Below are 23,016 nucleotides of genomic sequence, written 5' to 3' on the forward strand. Positions count from 1 at the left end.
TGTAAGTATTTTAACAGAAAACACTATTCTTCTGAAAAAATCAAGTGAACAAAGGTGTTGTGCGACACACAAAGATTAAATTCACCTTGAAAGACATTTTATAGAGGCAATTCATGTAACCAAATTTAATACTCTCCCTAGAGATTCCCTGAATGTTATTAACAATCACAAAGTTTATAATTTATTTTGTATGATATATGATTTAAAAAAAAATACTCCTGACCCCAAAGAGAAAGTAATATTTGAGGCTCGAGACTTTATAGCTAAACAATTTGCCCAAGGTTTGCACAAAAACTGGAGATGAGCTCTCTGGAGATCACCTAGTTCAACCCTCTGCTCAAGAAAGGGTCAACTAGATCAGGTTTCCCAGGATGACGTCCAGTTGGGTTTTGACTGCCTCCAAAGACAGAGGCTCTGCAAACACATGCAAAAATTGCCCTACGTTTAAAGGGAATTTTATGTTTTCAATATGTGGCTGCTGCCTTTCCATCTTTCACTAGTCACTACTGAGAAGAGTCTGGCTCTGTCCTCATTACTTCCTACATTGGGTATTTGTACACCCTGATACCTGAGTCTCCTCTTCAGCAGGCTGAACAACCCCAGCTCCCTTAGCCTCCTCTCCTTATGTGACCGATGTTCCAAGCCCTTAATCAGCCTCATGGCCCTTTACTGGACTTGCTCCAGTATTTCCCCCTCTCTGTTCTCCTCAGCAGCCCAGTACTGGACCGAGCACTTCACATGCGTCTCACCAGGACTCAGTAGAGAGGAAAGACCATCTCTTCAACTTGATGGTGATGCTCTGCCTTATGCAGCCCAGGATGCTATTGGCTGCCTTTGCTGCAACAGCACATTGCTGGCTTCTGATCAACTTGTCCATCAGGACCCCCAGGGCCTTTTCTGCAAAGCTGCTTTCCAGTCAGTCATCCTCCAGCCTGTGCTGGTACATTGAGTTGTTCCTCCACAGATATGGGACTTGGCATCTCCCTTTGCTGAATTCCATGAGGCTCTTGGAGGCTGTTCAGGTCCCTCTGAACAGCAGCATAACTATGCTGTCTCCTAGTTTTGTATTCTTTGCAAACTTTCTGAAGGTGCGCTCCACCCCATAATGCAGGTCATTAACTGAAGATGCTGAAGAACACTGGCCCCACTACCAACCCCTGGGGTACACCACTAGTGGCTGGCCTCCAGCTAGACTTTGTGGTGCTGATCACAACCCTTTGAGACCAGGTTAGCCAGTTTTCAATTCACCATACTGACCACCTATCTAGTCTGTACATCATCAGTTTGTCTACGAGTATATTACAGGAGACAGTGTGGAAAGCCTTACTGAAGTGAATACAGTATCCATGGTTCTCATCCCCTCCACCAAGCTAGTCACTGTGTTGCAAATGCCTAACAGGTTCATCAAGCATAATTTCCCATTCATAAATCCAAGCTGATTACTTCCAATGACTTGCATGCCCTGAGTGTGTTTGGAAATAGTTTCCAGGATAATTTGCTCTATCACCTTCCCAAGGATGGAGGTGAGGCTGACTAGCCTCTAGTTCCCTGGATCTTCCTTGTCCTTCTTGAAGACAGGAGCGACATTTGCTTTCTTCCAGTCCTCAGGAACCTTCCCCCATCATCATGCCCTTTCTAGGATAATTGAGAGCAGTCTCACAGTGACATGGGTGAGCTCCCCCAGCACTCATTGATGCGTCTCCTCAGATCCCAGGGACTTGAAGGTATAGACTCTGTTTACATGTTCCCAAACTTGTTCCTTGTCTACTGAGAGCAAGTCTTCCTTGGTCCAAACTTTCCCACTGTCTCAAGGGTCTTGGAATCCTGAAGGCAAGCCGTACGAGTAAAGACCAAGATGAAGGAGGCATTAAGTACCTTGGTCTTTTCTATATCCTTTATTACCTACTCCATTTAGCAGCAGACTCGCATATTCTTTCATCTTCCTTTTACTGCTGATATACTTGTAGACGCCCTTCTTGTTGCCCTTCATATCCCTTGCCAAATTCAACTCCATGCAGGCTTTGGCTTTCCTTATGCAATCCCTGAATTCTTGGATGATGTCTCAATACCTCCCGAGTCATCTATCCTCGCTTCTACCTCGTGTATGCTTCCTTTTTATGCCTGAGTTTTGTCAGGAGCGCCTTGTTCATCCATGCAGGATTCCTTTCCTTTTTATCTAACTTCCTGCAAGTCAGGATGGACTGTTCTTGAAAATTAACAACTTCTCATGGGCCCCTCTTCTTTCCATGGCCATGTCCAAGGGATTCTTCCAAGCTGATCCCTGAGCAGACCAAGGTCTCCTAAGACGAGGATTTTGATTCTACTATTTGCCTTGCTCCCTTGTCTCAGGATCCTGGACTCCATCGTTTCATAGTCCCTGCAGCCAATGTTGCCCACAACCTTCACACATACAACCAGTTCTTCCACGTTTGCAGGCATGAGATGAGCAGACCCTCCCCCCTTGTTGGCTCCTCCACCAATTGTGTCAGGAACTTGTAATCAATACACTTCAGAAATCTCCTGGATTACTTGTACCATATTACACTGCCCTGTCAGCAGGTATCAGGGTGGCTAAGCCCACTATTAGGACCAGTGTCTGCAAATGCAATGCTGCTTCTGGTTGTCAGCAGAAGGTCTCATCTACTAGTTCTTGACCAGGTGGGTCTGTAGCAGATAACCACCACAATGTCACCAACATTGGTCATCCACTAATCCTGACCCCTACTCTCTCAACTGGCTTCTCAACTGTCCAAAATCAGGGCTCTGTGCATCCTAGCTGCTCTTTCATAAAGGGCTTCTCCCTCTCCTCACCTTCCCAGCCTGTCCTTCCTGAAGAGCCTGTACCCATCCGTTGCAGCACTCAAGCCTCCTGAGCAATCACACCCCACCTCTGTGACTCCAGTGAGATCATAGCTCTGTGCTTGCATGTGGACCTTTAACTCCTCCCGTTTTTTCCCCATGCTACATCAAGTTGTGTACAAGGACTTCAGAGGGGCACCCATTTCTGCCGTTTCCCAGAAAAGGTAAGAGATATTCCCCCGCTTATGCTGTCCTGTAGACACTTCCTAATTTTGTCCATACTCTTGAGGTGGGGCCCCAATAATGATTAGCACAAACAAATTAAACACAGAAACACAGACCAGTTCTTCTCAACATATCTGTTTGTTTGTTTTTGTTTTGGACGACTACTGCTCTTATTTCATATCTATTAAAGGATCTGGCTTTTTTCTTTTTCCAGCTAGATATGCTGACATAACAAAATTATTAGATCTCTTCGCAAATGTTTCAAAGTACAGAAATTAATGTCTTTTCATGTATACACACAAACATTACTGAAACATCTTTTTTGGAAGGTGACATTTGGACAGTTTATTGAAATGTTTTATTCCCTTTTATATGGCAAGTGATCATCACTATTCATACCCATCATCTTCAAAACATTTTATGAAATAGTACTATTGTGGAATTTTACATTCCTGATTCACCATTTTTCCAACCCTTTCCAGCAAAGACAGGAATCCCACTGAGTTTACAAGTAGCCCCATTATTTCCCTGTCAGTTTCTCACTGCTGGAGAACCACTACTGTGCTGGAAAAAAGCCTTAATATCATTAATTACACAGCTGCTCTACCTGAGGCACTCCACATAAAATGGCAGTGGACAAGCTGGATATACTAAGGCATGAATGACTACAAGTGATTCAAATACACACAAGTAAAACAGTAAAAACACAAAGAAAAACAATCACAAAAATTAAGTAGCAAAACTGTCCATAGTTGTTCCCTCAAATCTTAAGTCATGTTATGCTGGGCAATAACTAGAACCAAGTTGAATCTGGAACTCTGCATAATAGAAAAATTTTAAGGTGAATTTTTAACCAAGTTCCCCAAGAATGCTGCAGTTACTTATACGTTGTTCTCTCCAGCTGAATAACTCTTGAACCTGTTAAATGCATTCAAATGAATTTTATCGAAAGCAAGACATCTCAAAAATGAAAAAGTTGAAGAATGTCACTGAAAATACCTGCTGAATAGAGAAAAGAGCCCCAAACCAAGGCCTGCTTTCAGAAAGCATAAAGAGTTTAATTACTGTCTCCTCTTTGGGAAGAGACACTTAGCCCATTAGCACAGATTTAAATCAAGCATGTGCTTTTTCCTGCTCAGAGTTGTCATAGGAAACAAGATGTCATGCAGGATGCTTCACTAGGAAAACTAGTGGAATTTGAGTTCATGCGTGCTTAAAGAGAAGTAGGAGAAGAAAGGACAGGAGGTGTGAAAAGACAACAGACAGCAGCCCATCATTACCCAGGCTTCATTAGCTTTAGCATAAAAACAGTCTGTTCTGTAAACTGCAAACTGAATAAAATCCCACATTTGGATCAAAATTCTGAGTATCAGCTTTAGGAAAAAAAGAATCTCACTGGTCACTTCAATTTTGACTCTATTTTTGCATTAGTAACATCTGAAAATGGAAAATGTTACTCGATAGCATATTTTGGTCTATATATTTTATGTGTTTTTATAAATATAAATAAATTAGAATGTGTTAATTTTTTAAAGGTTTATTTGTTTTAGGTATTGAAATGCAAGATCATGCATTAATGGTTGCTAGTTAGATATTGATCAATTATCACTGAAAATGATTTTCCAATTAAGACTGTAGATGGTTTAGTAGCAATCGCTAATTGGTGTTCTAATTGATGATTTGCTGTTTTATTTGTTAAAATGTACAAATACTTAAAATAGGGTACAACAGACAAGGCAGCAGGCCCACATGACAGGCAGCTGGGGGAGCAGACAAGATGGCCAGCAGCCAAGAGCAAAGCAAAGCAGCTGGGCAGCCCACCAACCATTCCCACAGAACATTTCAATTCCATCAAATCATAATTTCTTAACAGAAAACTGTACATCAGTAAATTTTCAGCCCACTCTGTGAGTATATATACCAGTGAGTTAAAGAGGTTTCAATTTCTAAAGGCAAAACAAACAAAGAAAAAAAAAACAACAAACCAAGCCAAATGATAGGACACTTCTTTCACTCTCCACCATCTCCTCTGCTAATTCTGCACTGCTCTACGTAGCTTTCTTCATCTGCTCCTGAGCTCAGCTTGCTTTCCCTCACTAATCCTTCTTATTCTATCACTGTCGCTGTACCTGATGTTACTTAATTGCTTCCATCAACAGTTTAACTTCTGAAATATTTACTCAGAAAAACTGCAAATGGAAACATCACAACTGTTCTGAATGAGGAACCTGAACATTTTTAAATCCACTAGTCTCTCCTCTGTTCTGACTATCACCTCATCTTACAAGGAAAGGTTACAAGAAACCTCTCAAAGTTGGTAATTTGAACATCTTTTCCTCTGGGGCAGCTTATTCCTAAACTCTGTTGCTTATGCAGTTAGCTGATAGCCTGAAGGAGGAGGGTGGAGAGGACAGAAGAGGGCCAATTAACCAACACCATAGCATGGGGATTTTCTCCTCCTCTGTTCATTTGTCATCCTTTTGCAAGTCTCTAGGGAGCTCTTATTTAAAGATACCTTGCTAAGCTGAGTTCCATGAATTAATTGTACATTATAATTGCTGCTCCTCAGTGTGAGTGGATACCCCCTCACTTTTGTATTAAGAGTCAGCAGAATCCCTTTCTAACCCATACATGTGGTATGTGTTGATTCATCCTCCCTCCTGTCTGTCTCCTCTGCAAACAGTTTTTGGATATGCTTTTATCAGCTATGTGAAATTTCATTCTGCTGCTTTGCGTTTGAGGGGATGGTGACCAGATTCTAGCAAAATACTAAGTTGAACTAAACTTATCTTTTATATAAGACCATGCTTTCCAGTATAGGCTTCTATGTTGTTCTTTATTGAACTAAACATTGTTTGGGCTTCTAACTTTCTCTTCATACTTTTTACTTTTTCTGATACTCAGGTCAATTTTCTGTACACCACCAACTATGTATACATGAGATGGTGGATACAAATAGTTTCAAATACTTCCATTCTCAACATACCATATGAAATTCTACCTGCTATCTTAATTCTCCATAATCTTTTTTGCACTTCCAAATTTCTACTGTTCAACATACAAAATTTATCTTCTATTTTAGAATATACTCACTTTCACTTCAAATCATTAAAATCATTAAATTATTAAAATCACTAAAAATTGCTAAAAGTATTTAAAACTAGCCCCACATTTACAACTCTTCCATATGACACTGTCTAATGTACTTCAATTCAGAATTATTTTCCTAGATCAAAGATGTGGGGTTTTCCCCCCTCACAACACAAATAACAACAATTTTTGATCACTTCAGAGAACATTAAGGACTGCTTAAACTTACATCCTGTATGCTACTTCCCATCTTTTCTGAAAATGCAACTCCTTTCCAGCATAATCCAGATCTCTCTACCTTCTTATTTAAAGTAACCTTTTCAAAAAAGACTTTACAGCTTTCTTACACATAGTCTTAAGGTCCAGTTACCTATTGCAATGGAATTTCCAGGAAGAGGATCATTCTTTAAGTGCGGCTATCAAAAATTAAGTAAATTACACCCAGAGAAACACAAAGATAGTTCTAAGGCATGAAGACAATGATGTGGGCAGCTTCATAAACCTGCAATGATCACCTTGCCGTCACCTAACAGGTCTCCAAGTGAGCAGGCATAAATATCCCACCTTGAAAGTATCAATACTCTTTACAGTACTTTGCTTAACCAAAGAAACCCAACTCTCAAATGTACAGGAGAATGAATACTAACATGGGAAGATTACGTGAATTAATTAAGAGTACTTAAGTACTGGTCTGCTAAGCAGAACTCCCGACATTTAAAAAGAAAAGAAATAAAATCTACTCCTTAGGAGACCCCAAGGCCATTGAAGGCCTGCTCTGACAGACAGGGAATATGACAGGCAGGGAGGATGAGAAGGTCTCTTCACAATCAATGTCAGTGAAAAGGGGAGAATATGAATTCATTTTCTGGAAAGTCTAATTTGTGCTTGGTGCCTTGTGGAAGCACATAAGGTAAGAAGTTTTGCAGAACACGTCCCTCTCTTTAACATGCCTTTGACATTACATTTGATCCTTTTCTTAAACACAAACACATTCACTTTAGGATGTGCTTTAGGAAGTCCAGATTATATTTGTTTAATGTGGCAATTCAATATCTGATTCTGTATCAACTGGTCGATATACTCTACTTCTCAATTTCTCTTAAGATTTCACAGCATGATAGCTATGACTCTCAATCATTTTTAAACCTTTGTAGTGCATTCACTGTGTGACTGGCCTCCAGTAAATACTTTTCAGGCCTAAAATTCAGATCCTCTTCAGTAAAACAAAGAGAATCCTCAGGCTGACAATCTGTTTCAGCACTCCCAAAACCCCTGAGAGAACTCTGCTGTCTGTGCAACATGCATGGGATGAAAGGAATAAAATGGAAAATCCTACTTTATTCACTTGCATTTAAATTAAGTGGGAGTTTCTATACCAAGAATTTTGAGTAACTTGGCTTTACGATATCCATGTCTTAGGTCTTCTTACACATGGCCACTCACACTTCTTGATTTAGATCAGTTTGATAACCCAGGCCAATGAACTGCTGTTCATCTCACACTTGACTGACACGGCACAGAGACAGGAAACTTTGTTCTACTTATGACAAAGTAATCCTTTGTCAACATGGCAGATTGCATTCTTCCCAATAATTACAGAACTGTCAAGCACGTTCTTTTCACAGCCAGAACAGATGAGTTACCATGGAAAGGAGCAGTGTTTGAAGACAGTGCTCCAATACCTCAGTGATTCACTGTGCTCCAGCCAAATAACAATGCAAAGTCCTACCTCTGGTACGAGCTCCCTGAACTTGAATAATCAAAGTATCTCAGAACACATACAACATCTCACAGTTTGTATGTACAGGCTGTGAGACTGTATTACCAAAACTAGAATCCCAGGAAAAGATAAGAATCAAGATAACACAGAAAGATGCCACACGAATTTGGAGTTACATGTCTACATAAAGTATCAGAATTAGCAAAACAATTGAACAGGAGCATTTTAAAAAATCCGAAATATCAACTGTGTTCCTTTAGAGCCATTTTTATTTTGTATTATTTTTACAAGGCAGCACTTAATATTCATTCTCCGTTCAAGACTAGTTGCCTTCCTGTGGCATCACTCATCTGGGTTTGTCTTGAACTCAGCAGTGACATTCATCATCTGTTTCCTTCAGTTTTTTCTTTACCCAGTCCAGGTCAGAAGAATTCACCAGCAAGGAATACCTACACGTTCTCTTTCTATAAAAGTCAGCGTAACAGCCATCATGATTGAGGAGAGACTCCCAAGGAATTTGTTTGACATTAATGCCCAGGCAAGAAAGCTTAGGAAAGAAAAAGGCTGACATTCCTCTGAAAGACATATTGTCTGAGTGAAGCAGAAGTGCCTTCAAGACAAGCCTTTCTTCAGAACTTATTTACAAGTTTCAGACAGATAGAGGGCTCTGTTTGCCTAGATTTTGAGATCAGAAACAGAATTGAGACAGGGTTATAATGCTCCATTATGAACTAGATGGACGATTTCATTTATGTTATTATATTTTTATGGATTTCGGAGAGAGAGAACAGGATAAAGCATACTGAAATTCTTGTATAGCTCCACGGGGTAATTCTGCTCTCCACAACATCCAGTGATGGCATTAAATGAGAAAACCATCCTTCCTCTCTGAAAGGTAAAGACTATGTCACTAAATGGAAACATAATTCCGAGTAGGTGATCCTGGAGGGAAGGGGCAGGCTATGGTACAATTCAGCAGTAACATTTAACTTTTAAAATGTTGCAGCTGAAGTTACTGCTAAGAGTAACTTTATCACTATTTTAAGCCTTCCCCTCCCAAGAATACCCCTCCCAACCTCCAGTGATTTGTGGTTCAGAGGCTTCTAAAGCCAGACAAAATGTCTTCATATTTAATTGCTCTTAATGGATCTTTCTTCCCTGAATTTGCTTAGCTGCTTTTTGAAACCATTAAAACCTTGCGAGTCTGCAGCATTCTGCAAAACTGATGCAACTTTCTATCCAACCAGTAACATGAAAACTTCTGGAAGATGCAGTAAGCATGAATTTCCTGCAGCAGTTGACAACATAACAGAAAACACAGAAAACGTCACCATCAGCCCTAGTCTTGTTTAAAGTGATTCCTCCTTCTCTATCCCCAGCGTGGGTTTTCATCCCTTAGCTATAATGAAAGAGTCATTTGAAATGATTACCAGTTTATCATCATCTTTGCTTTCCTAAAACAAAGTTCAAGCTAATATGACTGGAATCAGATTTTTCAGTTTACTTGTTTTCAGAAAAAGTTCACTAAGTTCTGATTACATCATTAAGATAGCTGGGAATGGATCTGTGTCTGACATGTAAATAAATGCATTAAATGGATCTCAATCCTCTTTGGGAGGAGACAAAAACAATACCTGAAATACTTTTAGAAGGCACATTAGACAGCATCAATGTAGTATGTTGTGTGGTAATACAATTTTATTGCTATTTTTCTGATAACCCTGAGAATTCAGAAGGAAGAGGCTAGAACAATGCCTGCAATAAGAAAAACACTAAGTAAAAACCTAATCCAGAAAGAAAGACTCAATGAGGAAACCAGGAAAAATAGCTACATTTATTTTGGCTGGTAATAGCAGATAAAATTTAATTGAGGAACTTTTGGCCTTGCAGAACAAAGACTAGGCTGGGAAAGAAGAAAACAGGGTGAAAGATTCCTAACCGATTATTATTTCTCCAATATCCGAGATGCTGGATCTCTCATCAGTCCCATTCCTCTGCCAAAAGAAATGAGATAAATGACACAGCGTAAGAAATAAAAGTTATAAGTTATCCCTCAGAAGTTGGGATGGATAACTTGTACAAAACAAAATGATACTGCACAGTGACTTAGCGATTAGTGCCAAATAATTCAAATATAGGAGCCCAGAGAAGTGGCTGAGAGTAACAGGCTTATATTTTCCCAGGTTCTTCTGAATACTGATAATTCACTATCTACTTACTACTAATTTGCAAGCTACACAGAAACAGATGAGTAGCTACAAGCTCTCTAGGTAGCTGCAAGACCTTCTCAGCATGTATTTAGAAATGCTCCTGCTTGAAATTATCTAAGCTCAAAGGTTTTGCTTGTTTGCTGTTAGTATGCTTTAGTATTTGAATCTCCAGTATTCTTTCAGCATCTGGGCTTTCCTTCAAGGAGAGCACTCAGTGGTTTCAGCACTGATCTCACTTGATGGACTCCACAAAAGCAAGCAGACACCAGGGATTACTTCTTGCCACAGCTTTATGCAAGTAAACGTATTTCTGTTTCTCCTCTAAATACTCATCCTTGTGAGGGTGCTTCAAAGAGCAGAGCACAATCACACTCAAACACTGCTCTCAAAACATTTTAAATGGTTTGCCTTTTCTTCAAAGCATGAGCTTGCTAGCCTCACATGAGCTACTTGTCGGATCTTTAAGAAAGAGACCCCAAGCTCTATGTCTCCCAATCCTCCCACCTGCTACCTTCTCCATCTATTTGTACTAGGTCCACTCACACTTCAGCCACTCCTCCCCCACCCACCCACCCCCATCACACAGAAAAGACTGATTCTGTATCCCTGGGAAAAGGAGGAAACAATGCAGCAGAACACATTAATTAGGTGTATGCTTGAACGAGTATTTTAAAAACTAGAGCTGAAACGTCAGTTCTGGAGAGAGCAAATTCAAACACTCCAAAAATTTTGCAAATTTCATTTCTAAAACTAAACCAGTATTTCACCTTTTAGAGGAAAGACCTTAAAATGTAAAAGACTCATTTCTGAAGAAGTGTCACTCTTATGATACACAGTATCTACTTATAGCTTATGATCAAACAGGAATCTACAAACAAGAAAAACAGGGAGATGTGTTTTGTTTTAACCTTTTCCATGCAAAGAAACAGCAATCATATGGAGTATGAAGTAATTGTACCATGACTGTGGCTTCTGCTAACAACAGACTACTTGTGAAAAAGCATCACATCCATTGTCAATATAGTTGTTTATGTTTAGAAAAATAAACATTTGGTCATGCAGTTATTATCAACATTCAAATAATATTCTTGCCTACTGAAGATGTGTTCTCCATTCAAGTCAGAACTGTTCAACTCAGCTAACTACATCTCTCCTCAAACAATCCGAATTGATTAGTTTCTCCACTGCCACACTTCAGCATGTCTCATATTTTAGCACCCTACATTCTCATCATAGGGACTGAAGAAAGGAAGCATGCTATTATTCTAAGTACTAGGAGATGAAGCATGACAGTTTTTTATTCTGCACAAAGGGAACTTCTGCAGCAGGAGAATTCAACATGCATAAAAAGCTTTTCTGAAGAGACTTTTCCATCAATCCTGATGATACTTATGTTATTTCCACCCAGGGTATTTGGACTTCCAGAGAGAGACAAGAACAACATTCCTGCTGGATTTCCAGCCTAAAGCATCACCATCAGAAAATGTTATGAATATTGTTTGGAAACAGATACCATATCTAGGATGAGGGGGGAATGTTTCCTTTGAGATTCTGTCTTGTCTTCTCCTTCTTCTGACCCAAGCAAAGCTTCTCCCCAAAGCACATTCATTCCTCTTTTACCATTAACATTCTACATACGTTACAGATTTGCCAGTTTTGAGGTCTCATAAGTCCACTGATTAGAAGGGATGAGTGGCTTAATGAATGAATATACATGCAAAAAAAAAATCAGAACTGCAGACATGGAAATAAAAACTTTTTTTCTAATTTAGTGCAAATGCCAAGTATTGCTAATCAAACAGTAACATCCATGCTCCCCAAAAAGACCTAATACTTCTTGTGTCCCGAACAGGTACATGGTCTATATGTGCAGAGGAGGGTTCCTTTGTTTTGTATGGCAACAGTTAATAGAAAGAGGCATTAAAGAAGAGGCAATTTATAAAATTTACCTGGAGGTCAAAGGCAACATGCCAAAATGTATTAGTTAAATTGGTCAGCCTCATTCTTTTTACGATTTTACACCTACTCTTGATTCTTTTTAAGAGGAGTGAATATGGCCTCGTGTCATAATTTCCTTAGATAAATCATCTAATAATAGACTTAATTATGAGAACCTTGTACAATTTTACTGTACACAAAATTGGACATGCTGCATTATTTGTCTGCATTAACAGTAAAAAAACAGTGCTTCTTCCTCTGTCATGGAACTAGTTAAGAATTCTCTGTGTTTCAGCCAACAGAGGGACAGAAGTTTAGGCACACACCCATCCTCCAGAATACACAAAATCCAGAACTGTAACTCCTCTAAGATTTATTATCCTTTGAGAAATATCTGGACAAATGTATCCTCTTTTCTAAACTAGGGATCAGCTGTGCTTTACTCTAATTAACAGCATGAAATATAACACATTTTCTCCTTAATCTTTCTAGGTGGCATTAATTTAACAACACATTTTAGGAAAAAAATGTGTACTTCTCTCAATCTGTCTGCTTTACTGATTTACACAAAATATAATTTATTTTTAGCATCCAATATTAAAAGATCTTTTTATGAAACTCAAATACAGTTATCCATTTGCTCTATTATTTGTCTATCTTATAGATGACCAAGTGTTATTGGTAACACAATCCAGCATTCCAGAGTTTATTTATTAATAATTTTCTCTGAAATATTTTGAAAGTGTACACATAATTCTTTTACCCTTAGAAGACAGAATTCTAATTAGTCATCATAAACATAGGTTGCATTTAAGAATCCCACTTTTTTAAACATCACTGAGTAATCACGCTAACTGATCACACCTATGGGATACTGAAATAACCTCATTTACAGTGTTACCAAAGCTACCAAGTGTTCCGATACAGAAATTATATTGTGCACAACTCTAATTTAGCCCTTCAATTTAGCAGTCTTCATCCTCAATTTCTCTTAGGTCGTCTTCTTTTAACAACTTCTCTAGCTTTTCAAATATCTTCTCAAATGCAATTTCTATCCATCTTGACACAAGGAAGGGACAAGTTCATGATCTAAATGTATTAATAACCTTTAAAAACCTTTGGAGAAACATGTACTGCTTGCTATGGGCTTTGGTGTAGTTTTTTTACTAAGTTTTCTTTAAAATAACCTTTGGAAATGTTGTATTCACTTGTTTTGCCCCTCTTTGTTTTGCCAGTATATCTTAGGATCAAAGCGTAAAGTTTTCACCGATAGAATTAATCACCCTTACCCACTGCACCCCCAAAATTTAAATATTATGGAAAGTATGTCCTCCAGTATTTTTCATCAGCAACTTAGTAAAAGACTGTGCAATTAATTGCTCAATCCTTTGTTTGCTTTCCTGTAAAACCCTTTCTTTTGTGACAGAAAACTGTTATCACCAGTAGCAGTAACAGCTAAATATATTACAAATCTTCACAGTTTAATTAGTAAGGCAGGAGTTTCTGTCATCTTAACTCAATCCTCCCCTTACCATGGACTCTCCAGCAAGTTCAGGACAGAAAGTTCATTTTTATTAGCTGTAATTTCCTCCACTCACTCTAAGCACACCAAATTTTTATTATCTTCTTATTTCACTCCCCAGGTGATCCTCAGTGCTTCTCACTCTATGTTCTTCTGCCTTCCTCAAAACAGAAGTCATCCTGGTCCTTTGATGGAGAGTGATACTGTGCTCCTCACCTGAACAGTTACCGTCTTCCCTGAATTTTTTTTCTCTCTTCAACTATGCCTGGTGAATTTATGACACAGAGGTTGCTGTTGGCAAGAAAGCTGGCAAAAGTCTCATTTCAGACCTCCCACAATCCAATATAATAATATATATTATTATATATATACCTTCCTACCTTCCTCCCTTCTCCCATATGCTCTTAGCCTTGAAGTATGTGTCTACTTCTCTCATTTTCTTTACATTCGAATTCTCAGCAGGACTACAATTTTCCTTCCCCCAATCCCTGCGATTCCTCCTCTAGCCACATTTTCCTCTTCCTTATATTATTACTTGTTCAGTCTCACTTGGTCTTACAGTTTTTTCTCTCCTCAGCCTTCTCCCTCACTTTTCTTATATTCTTTTTCTGGACATAATAGTTTGCCATCCCATGTTATCATGCTGTATCAGACTCAGACTGTATTTCCAGATTGTTTTCCACAACACAGTCTCCTGAAAATGCTTACCCCATTATATCCCATAAAAATGCTTTTTATCTCCATTACAATGACCTACTGCCTTCAGTATTTAAAAATCAGGACATTCGTTTCAAACTTATCTCTATTTTGTATTTGCTGTTCCATAACACATAATTATATCATGCTTCCTTCTCCCTCTTAGTCTACAGTAGGTGGTGAAACAGTTATGTTTCATTCCTTCTCAGAGTATGACCCAGAATGTCTTTGTCAGAATCCTTCTAGTGAAAGGACTGCAATCTAGAAACTGTTGTTTTAGTCAAAAGTGAGAGATGGTACAGAATCCCATGTGCTGCGCTGGCGACCATTATATCTTCAGACAGAAGTAAAGAGCATGCAGAAGGTATTATTAATGCCTCCCTTCTTGATGCCTTCTAGAGCTGCTGAATCATTATTCAATTTCTGGTTTTACTTTTCACCTTCTGATTCTCCATTTTCTCTGAAATTCCTATTTATTCCATTCCTGCCCTGTCACTTTGATTTATTTTGCAAATATATTCTGAATTGCAGGTTTTCACTTTACCCGTCTTTAGGTCACCTACTGTAACTCCCAACTCTTTCTATAATACTCCTGATCTCAGCAAATTTCACTAACAATTTTTGAAACTTGCTTTCCTGATCAAGTTGTCTGAATGCTTCTCTGATTAAGTCTCCTCTGATAAAAGGGACTGTTTCTGTCTGCTTTTCCTGTACATGCCCTGTGTTGCTACGTGGCAATAATTTATAGTAAAGGCTTATTGTGTCATTTTAAAATTTTGTTCTCTGAGGACTCTTATGGGGAAATCTGTTTCCTTATATGGGATACCTACTCTCTTAAAAAGAAGTTCCAAAAAACTAAGGTCTTGAACAAAAAGCAGTGTTCACAAGTCATTCTACTACCTTCTCCAACTTTCGTTTCAGGAAGGTGTCTGCTCCAGCAATTTCTACTGATCCTATACCACTGTACTGTTTCAATTAAATTAAGCATTTCTATCTAATTAAAAAAAAAATAATGGAAGTTTTGATGAATTCTGTCTAAACACACTACTTGGTATTTTGAGGTTACTGCAGAAAATAAAACAGTTGTGAGTCAATGAAGTGGAAAATTGCTGTCTTATAACAGATCCTCTAAAGTGCAAAACGTTCTCTTATTTGCTGTTATCAGTATGTCTAGTAATTGCTTTTTGTCCAGCTATTTAAGAAGGGGGAAATAGACTTACAGTCTGGAGAAAGAGAGACAGCGAAACACACAAAATTAAAGCATTAATGTTTTTCTAATTGTTTTCCTATTTTATAGCTTTAAGAAAACATACCAAAAAAAGGGCATTTGGCCTATCAAAAGAGAAAAGGTAGAGAAATTAAAAGAAGCTGCATTAAAAAACCCAAACAAGCAACAGGTCACATTTAAGAACAAATACTCATGGCCTTTTGTTACTTTATTTCTTTTTTTATGGGGGGTGGGGGAGTGGGGGGGGGTGGGGGTGTGTGTGTGGAGGGGAAGGCTTACTACTAATTAAAAAGTGGTTTAGCCATAAGGTTGAGAATACTCCTGGTAACATTTCTACACAGGTTTAATTATTAAGCAGCATCATAGTACATTACCTGGTACTAAATTACACTTTAGGTCTACATAACCAGGAACATTATAAAATCACTTTCTGTAACAAACCAACAACTCAGCACAGACTAAGATCACATCCCTCTTTCATGACTAGCATGCACATACACAGATGCATTTTCCTGGGCTTTCTAAAGGGAATTTTAGTTTTTTGGAGGGTTTTAATACCTCTGCATGGTTTTGGATTCTCCTCAGTTCTATAAAGACTAGTTGAGAAATGTGAGAGGAAATTTTGTTATTTGCAAACATATAGCCAAAATTAAATTTCTAAGAATCATTTATTTTAAAAGACAAATATGAAGGTGGCCTGATGTAAGCTTCTGAACTCAGACAGTAGTTCTAATGCCCAGTAAACATGGTCAGAGAGTATCAAATAGCTGCTTACCAGAACTAGACTGATACCTTTCCTTGCTGCAATATAACTATGGGATTTATTTCCCCCCTCTTTGATGTAATTTTTTTTTAAACTAGACCATTCAGTTTCTAGAGTATAGCCTTGCAACTGTAAATTCACTTTGTACCATACTTGCACCCATATATTCTTAAAATTCACTGGAACACAGAAGGTGGTCTTTGAAAATCCCCATTGGAGTTTACTAAACTTCTCTGATGTTTTCACCCTGACCACATAAATGAAATCCTTATTAAAAAGAAAGGTGATTAGGACCATTTTCACAACAATGACAAAGAGTGCCTGACAGGTTTACTTTTCTGCTAGGAAGCTTTCCAGCCAAAGCTAACAAGAAGTCTATCTCTGAATTCATGCTGGAGGATATAACTCACTAATTAAGTGTTCCTCAAACATTTCAAGGCACATTCAGATTTTCTGACTGATCCACTCCCAGCACTTCTCTATAAAGAGATACTACAGTTGAGTATAACTGAATAAACTGAGGTTTCGTTTCTTTTCAAGGCATCCTCAATCTAAGTTCTAGCATCCTTGTCCATGGTAAGTAGTCTTCCTTGATACAGGAGTAACTCATTTTCACACTAACTCCTATCATTTTAAGGTTCACTTAGGTGCCCTTCTAAATACTGTGCCCTGACAATCCTCCAACTTATACACACATAGCTAGAAATGTTTAAGTATTGTGTAACCTCTGTCACTCCAATGAAACACAGCTTTTTATAAAGATCCTTGAAGACAGACAGGATACTACTTCTTTGATTAACACACTCAGAATAAGGTACAATGGCAGTGCTGTCCTCATGCTCCTCATAACTTGTCCACAATCCCCTGCATTTGACTAAAATCCTGTCTAGAAGGCTACATATTCATTCCCCAACCACAGAGATGGCAATAATAGGTGGCTCATGGAAACACCGCACAAAATTGGCATATGGGAGCTTGCCGCTACCTAGTATACCCGTACAATAAAGTTTTATTTACTCAAATTCTGTGTTGCAACAACTACTGGCACACAATTTCTAACTGACAACATCTGAACGCTCACCAACCTGCAAATGGCCACAATATACTTTAATCAAGATCATCAAACCACATAAGGGCTGCCACAGCAGTGTCGTACCAAAGCAGAGGAGATCTAATCAAAGTACCGGACAACCAGGCTCTTCCGTAAAACCCTCCCAGGAATCAGTCCAGTGAGCACCGAAACCCCTCGTAGCCCCACACACGTACAGGAAGGTTTCTGGGTCCCCCCTGCCCTGGGCAACCATGCCGATGCAACAGATCCAGATGTTTCACACTTACACACACTCAGTTCACTCATGTACTGAAATTTTTAGGACAGCCCTACCCGAACCCAGACGTTTATATAAAAGAGTTCAGTATGATCAACTGCATTATAATACAACCACATGAGATGATTAAAATAACTTTTTCCAGGTGCCAAATATCTGCCATCATGTTTGGATAAATCAGGAATATCTTACTCCTTGCTGAGCTTCTAATCCTGCCTCCTCAGAATATGTCAAAACCGATAACCATGGCAGACACTTACACTTGGTATCTTTATTTTCTCAGTAGCATCAGAATCCACAAACTGCAGTTCTAGATGTTGTCTCCCTCTCCTGAACTGCCCTTCCTATCCATTCATCCTCCACAGTCCTCCTCACCTCCCCCAACATGTTGACACAGGGGAGTTTTAAAAAGAAATGAGAATGAAGTACATTGCACAGAAGGGAGATTTATTTTAGCATAGGCACATAAGAAGAAGAAACATTGAGAAAGCTGCGTGAATACAAGAACTCTATTAAGTTATCTCAGCTTTTATCCAAGTTGAGATATTTACTTCATAAGATTTCAAGTAAAATAATTTTTTTAAATGCAGAGTTAAAGTACCACAGTGCCTGCGCAGAACAAAAAGTGCAGAAACTCAGTAATTTTGTGGGATATTTTACGTTGATCTGTGGGTGCCCAAAGACATTACTGCAAAAGTGGTCTATTCAGGAATACGCAGCATAATGCAACTCAGCTCTTTCAAAACTATCCGTACAGGTATTACTTCTTTGAAAGGAAGTAATATCTCAACAGAATCGAGGGAGTATTGATCTGGTAAATGGCAAAAATACAGCATCTTCCTAACCTTTCATCTTCACTTCTGTCACTACAGTATACATTCAGAATATATTTTCAAAATATATTTTCCAAAACCTGGTAAGAAATTCAGACAACCAGAAAAATCTATGGGAAAGAAAAAGTAAATGTAAAATGGTTTTCTTCATGAAAGGAAAAAATATGATGAATTGTAGAATGAATGTCATAAAAGGAACAATGCATGAAAATAATGCTCAATTACCAACCCCATGCAACAGTGAAAACCCAAAGTAGCAAATACTAAAAATACAACATAAGGAAGCCATACCCAAAGCAACCTAAAATCTCTCACAATCCTTCTAGAAGTTTTCCATTTATAAAACAAAGATGATACAGGACACTTCTTTCAACCACATATATTTGCACTGCATCACAGTAAGTAATTTCAGATATGCTGCCTAAGTTTGTAAGACTGTTCCTGTCTGGTTTCAAACCTGCCTTATATAATAACCTTCATGTGATTCAGCACTCTCCATCAGTTTCTCAGTACTCTCACACAGCTCTCCTCACAGCTCATAAATACCACCCTTTCTTCACACCCTTCTCTCTCTTCCTTTCTTTACCACCACAAGCTCCAGCAACTTAATTGATGACATCTAACCCTGCAAGAACTTAATTAAAAAAAAATATATTATCTTAGAAAAACCCACAACAGTAAAAGGAAGAGATGTGACTGCTTTTTCTAAAGTCATCTGTACCTCTCTGAAGAAAAGTTAATTACAAAGTGTAAAAAAACAGCCTATAAGGGTGACCAAAAATACACCACAAACCTACTGTTCTTGACTAAATAGTTTCTTACAGATACAAGGTATTAAGGATAACAAGAAATAAGAAATCCTTTCAGTTGTGGGGAGAGGGGGGAGACCTTTCTCTAGACTGAGTCCAGGCAGCTTCCCACTTTCAACTCCAACTAGCTTCATCGTCCGTTAATAAGATGAAATATGATCCATCTGTGATTTTTATCAGTTTCAGCAAGAAAGTTTTTAACTGAATATGTTTTTGGACTCTTTCAGGCTCTTTTTCTTGCATAGAAAAATTACAAAAATCTCCAAAATGATTATGGAAAATAACCCACTTTGGATGGCACATTTATAAGGAAGCTCATAATGAGATGAAGTGGCACAGTACCCTTCCCAGGTGAGGCCAACTTGAAGAAAAATTATTGGGTTTTTTGGGTTTTTCCTTTGTAGAAGTAAAAATTCTCTTTTGTCAGCTCCAAACAATGCTCTCAATGCTTACAACTGGAATTGTTTGAAATAATCTCTGCATAGTAAAACTCTTGAGAAATACACAAGAAACAGGTATGTTAGAATATCAGTATATTGCATACAAAGAGAAACTGCATTCTGTAAGTCAAGGACAGATCACACACTTTAGTGTCATCCATGCTCTTGAAATGGAACTGGAAAACAATCAGAATTTGTGTTTATTTTAATTACAGGTAATATTCGGAGCCACGCTGAAACACTCTACACCTATGGAAATATATATAATCATTTACACTTCACCCTGAACTCTATGAAAATGCAGGGGAAATAATTTACTAACCATCTATTAATTCTTCTAATAATGAGCCATTTAAACAAAAGCCAGAAAAAATAATTTAAGTCACAAACTATTCTGAAATGCTTAACATGGGAAGAGTAGAGACAACAATTGGCAATAGACAAATGGTTTTATTGTTGTAATTTTTAAGATACAGGAGTTATTTCTGGGGAGAAAAATACCCAAACAAACAAACAACCAAACCCAAAACCTACTTCAACTCCAAAATGGCTTAGTGTAAAAATGGCACTCATACAACATGCTGGAGCAGGGGCTTTACAAGACAATATGGACAATCTTCCTAGGACCCACTGACTGGACCTCTCCCCTCCATATGCCAGGAGAAACCTTTTTCAGTCCATTCTTCTAATCCTTTATTTACTCTGCCTTTCTCCCTTTCCAGCCCCCAAAATGAGAGAAGTTGTCATAGGGACTGCAAGCACATTCTGAAAAATCCTGTGACAGAGAAAATGTTTTTTCTTTAATGCCGGCATATACATGGTATTGATGTCTTTCCGGAGGGGGCCCTCCCTCTTTGAAATATGCACTTACACACAACTTTTAATGACAACAGCTGCTTAAGACCACACAAGTATCTACTGTGTTATAAGCTTTCCTGCACCTCTGCCTCGATCATGAGCTTCAAATTATTTCATGTGACAATGTAACAACATTAGCTATTTTTGACAATATCACTAGAAGAACTTTTACTTCATTTAAAGTACTGACAGCTCTACATGGACTTCCAGATAAGCCAGCTATATTAACAGGATTTTTTCCTGTCTTACATAAGAATGTTATCTAAAATACTGAAAGGGACTCTGAACAATTTGGCATCTGTGGAAATAAAAAGCAACCCAAGAACATTTTTCCTAGTACAAGTCCAATGCCAGTGCAGCAGCTTTCAAGTGGTTATGATTCTCTGAATACTCATACGTATCCAAGTATCTATGCTTACGTATGAAAAACCGAAGTAACGGATAATATAAAAATCTAAAATGTGTCAAGTTAATTGATCTGCCGATTCAACAAATGGTGTGAATATTTATTTCCACTTAGATTTATAACAAGTTGTACATATAGGGGAACACTTCCATTAAGACCCAATTAATACGCCAAAAAGTAATTGCAGGTAGATACTCCAAACTTATACTGAAATTAATCTATTTTAGAAATTAAATAATTTACTACAATATGTAAAAAGAAAAAAAAAAAGAAAGCAGCATATACAGACCTTCCAGTAGTCAGATTGTAAACTGTAGTACCTCTGGTATGCAGATAATGCTGTAGGAAAGAAAAATGAATATTGAATTTGTTTTGTTGCATTTATTTGAAGAAAAAGATAGAAAACCTTGAGAGTTGGAATACACAACATTAAAATGATAAATGGTTTAATAAAAGTAACACTGCCACAATAAGTACACTGTTGTGGGTAATACATTCCTTAAGATTATAATTTTGTTTTATGAAATGTCAACACAAAAGTATTTTATTATTAATCTTACAAATGTAAATCAAGCAATATTTTAAAGAAAACCTATAACAAAAGAAATAATTTGAAATTTTGGGATTTTCGTCCTGGACAAAGCTGTTGTAAGATTTAAAAATTTAATCATGTAGCTCATTTACCATGCTCCCTGATGTCCTGTAATTTCTAGAGAACTGGTGCGGAGGGACATACAAAGAGAAATCAATTTCACATGCCCTTTCATTCAGCAACTAGAGAAACAAAAGCAAGCAAAAAAAAGCTTACATTTTATTCAACATCTAAGACAAAGACTAACCTGCAAAACAGAGCTAAGGGCAGCTCTCTCCAGTAGAATATTAGCTCTGCTTAGCAATGAATTTCTCAAATCACTATTTCTGCATTCCTCTTCCCCACTAAAAATTCTGGTTGATTCATCTTGCCCTGTGGCTAACTGGCCACATCAGACTAGAAAGCAAACAGGCTTTATGCTCTCAAAAGAACATTGCACTAGGCATCATGCAAAAAAATGAAGAATTTTGAATAATGATTCACTGCAGTAACAGCAAGATTTTGATTTTTTCAAGTGTTTGCTTCTTAAGATTTAAGAATGATTTTTACACAGCATGCATTTTCGAAACAACAAAAGACAACAACCTCTGCTTTGAAAAACTACAAACACTAAACAAACACTATACAGATTAAGACAGAACAACATGAACTTTACGTGCAGGTTCATTTCCTGCAAGTAACATGGATAAACGACATCCCTAAATTTTACCACCCTTCGATGCCTGCCTTGCATATTCATTTCCATAGCTTTACTGAAGTCCTTAAGTTTACGTGAATAAGAACAACAGACATAATGACAGGGCACACAGAGCTTTCTCTTCTTAAGAATATACCTTTGCACTCATCTGCTTACGGAGACTCACAACCTCATCTCTTTAAATACCTAACTGATACATACTGAATCATGCCCATAAGGTGACCTCACCACTGGAACGGCTTGTGAAGCCAGCTTCTAATTTTGGTGCTCTGAACTGTGATTTGTTTAGATGCCCAGAGTAGAAAAAAAACCTAGAAGAACACTCATCATCCTTACACTATCAACATGCAATATGTGTAAATGTTTACATGCAACTTAAGACAAATAAAATCACTTAAATATCTAGTCAACCAGGCTAAGTCTTTCACAACTTAAGAATACAACTCCTCTCCCTCACCCCCTCAAAACAAATTGGTGCAAACTGAAGGATATGACTGCAGTCTTAACAATGTAAGTTTAAGAATGTTAAGACTAAGCGTATTTCAGTTGCATACTGCAATTATGTTATAAAGGATGTTCACAATATCACAAAATAACCTCCTACCCCAAATATTCCTTCTAAATTCACCTTCTCCCAAGTATCATTAATGCTTTTTCAACAGAAAGGCAAAATTAGCTTTTGAATGTGGGAATAGCTTTTCTTTCCTGAACAGGAACACACACACACACTCTCTATGACATAGTTTTGTAATGCACCACACTTAAATAAAAGGAATTTTTGGTTTTTTTACTCAAGCAGTGCCTATCCCAATTTTAAAGGTTAAAGCACATTTTGAATGCTTAAGTCAACAGCACTATATTA

At 37.9% G+C, this 23,016-nt stretch overlaps 1 protein-coding gene across 9 annotated transcripts in view; it reads right to left on the reverse strand.

Moving 5' to 3' along the window:
• The window catches only part of KDM6A (lysine demethylase 6A), a 166,473-nt gene that overhangs the window by 92,793 nt on the left and 50,664 nt on the right, over positions 1-23,016 (reverse strand). For 8 of the 9 annotated variants that reach the window (XM_064472897.1, XM_064472874.1, XM_064472865.1 and 5 more), the window contains exon 4: positions 21,155-21,204. In XM_064472897.1, the coding sequence (XP_064328967.1) occupies positions 21,155-21,204 (50 nt within the window). Of the gene's footprint in view, positions 1-21,154; positions 21,205-21,549; positions 21,640-23,016 lie in introns of all 9 variants that reach the window. The other variant, XM_064472922.1, reaches the window with a different exon arrangement.

This window comes from Phalacrocorax carbo, chromosome 1, assembly GCF_963921805.1.
Source record: "Phalacrocorax carbo chromosome 1, bPhaCar2.1, whole genome shotgun sequence".
Classification (NCBI taxonomy): domain Eukaryota; kingdom Metazoa; phylum Chordata; class Aves; order Suliformes; family Phalacrocoracidae; genus Phalacrocorax; species Phalacrocorax carbo.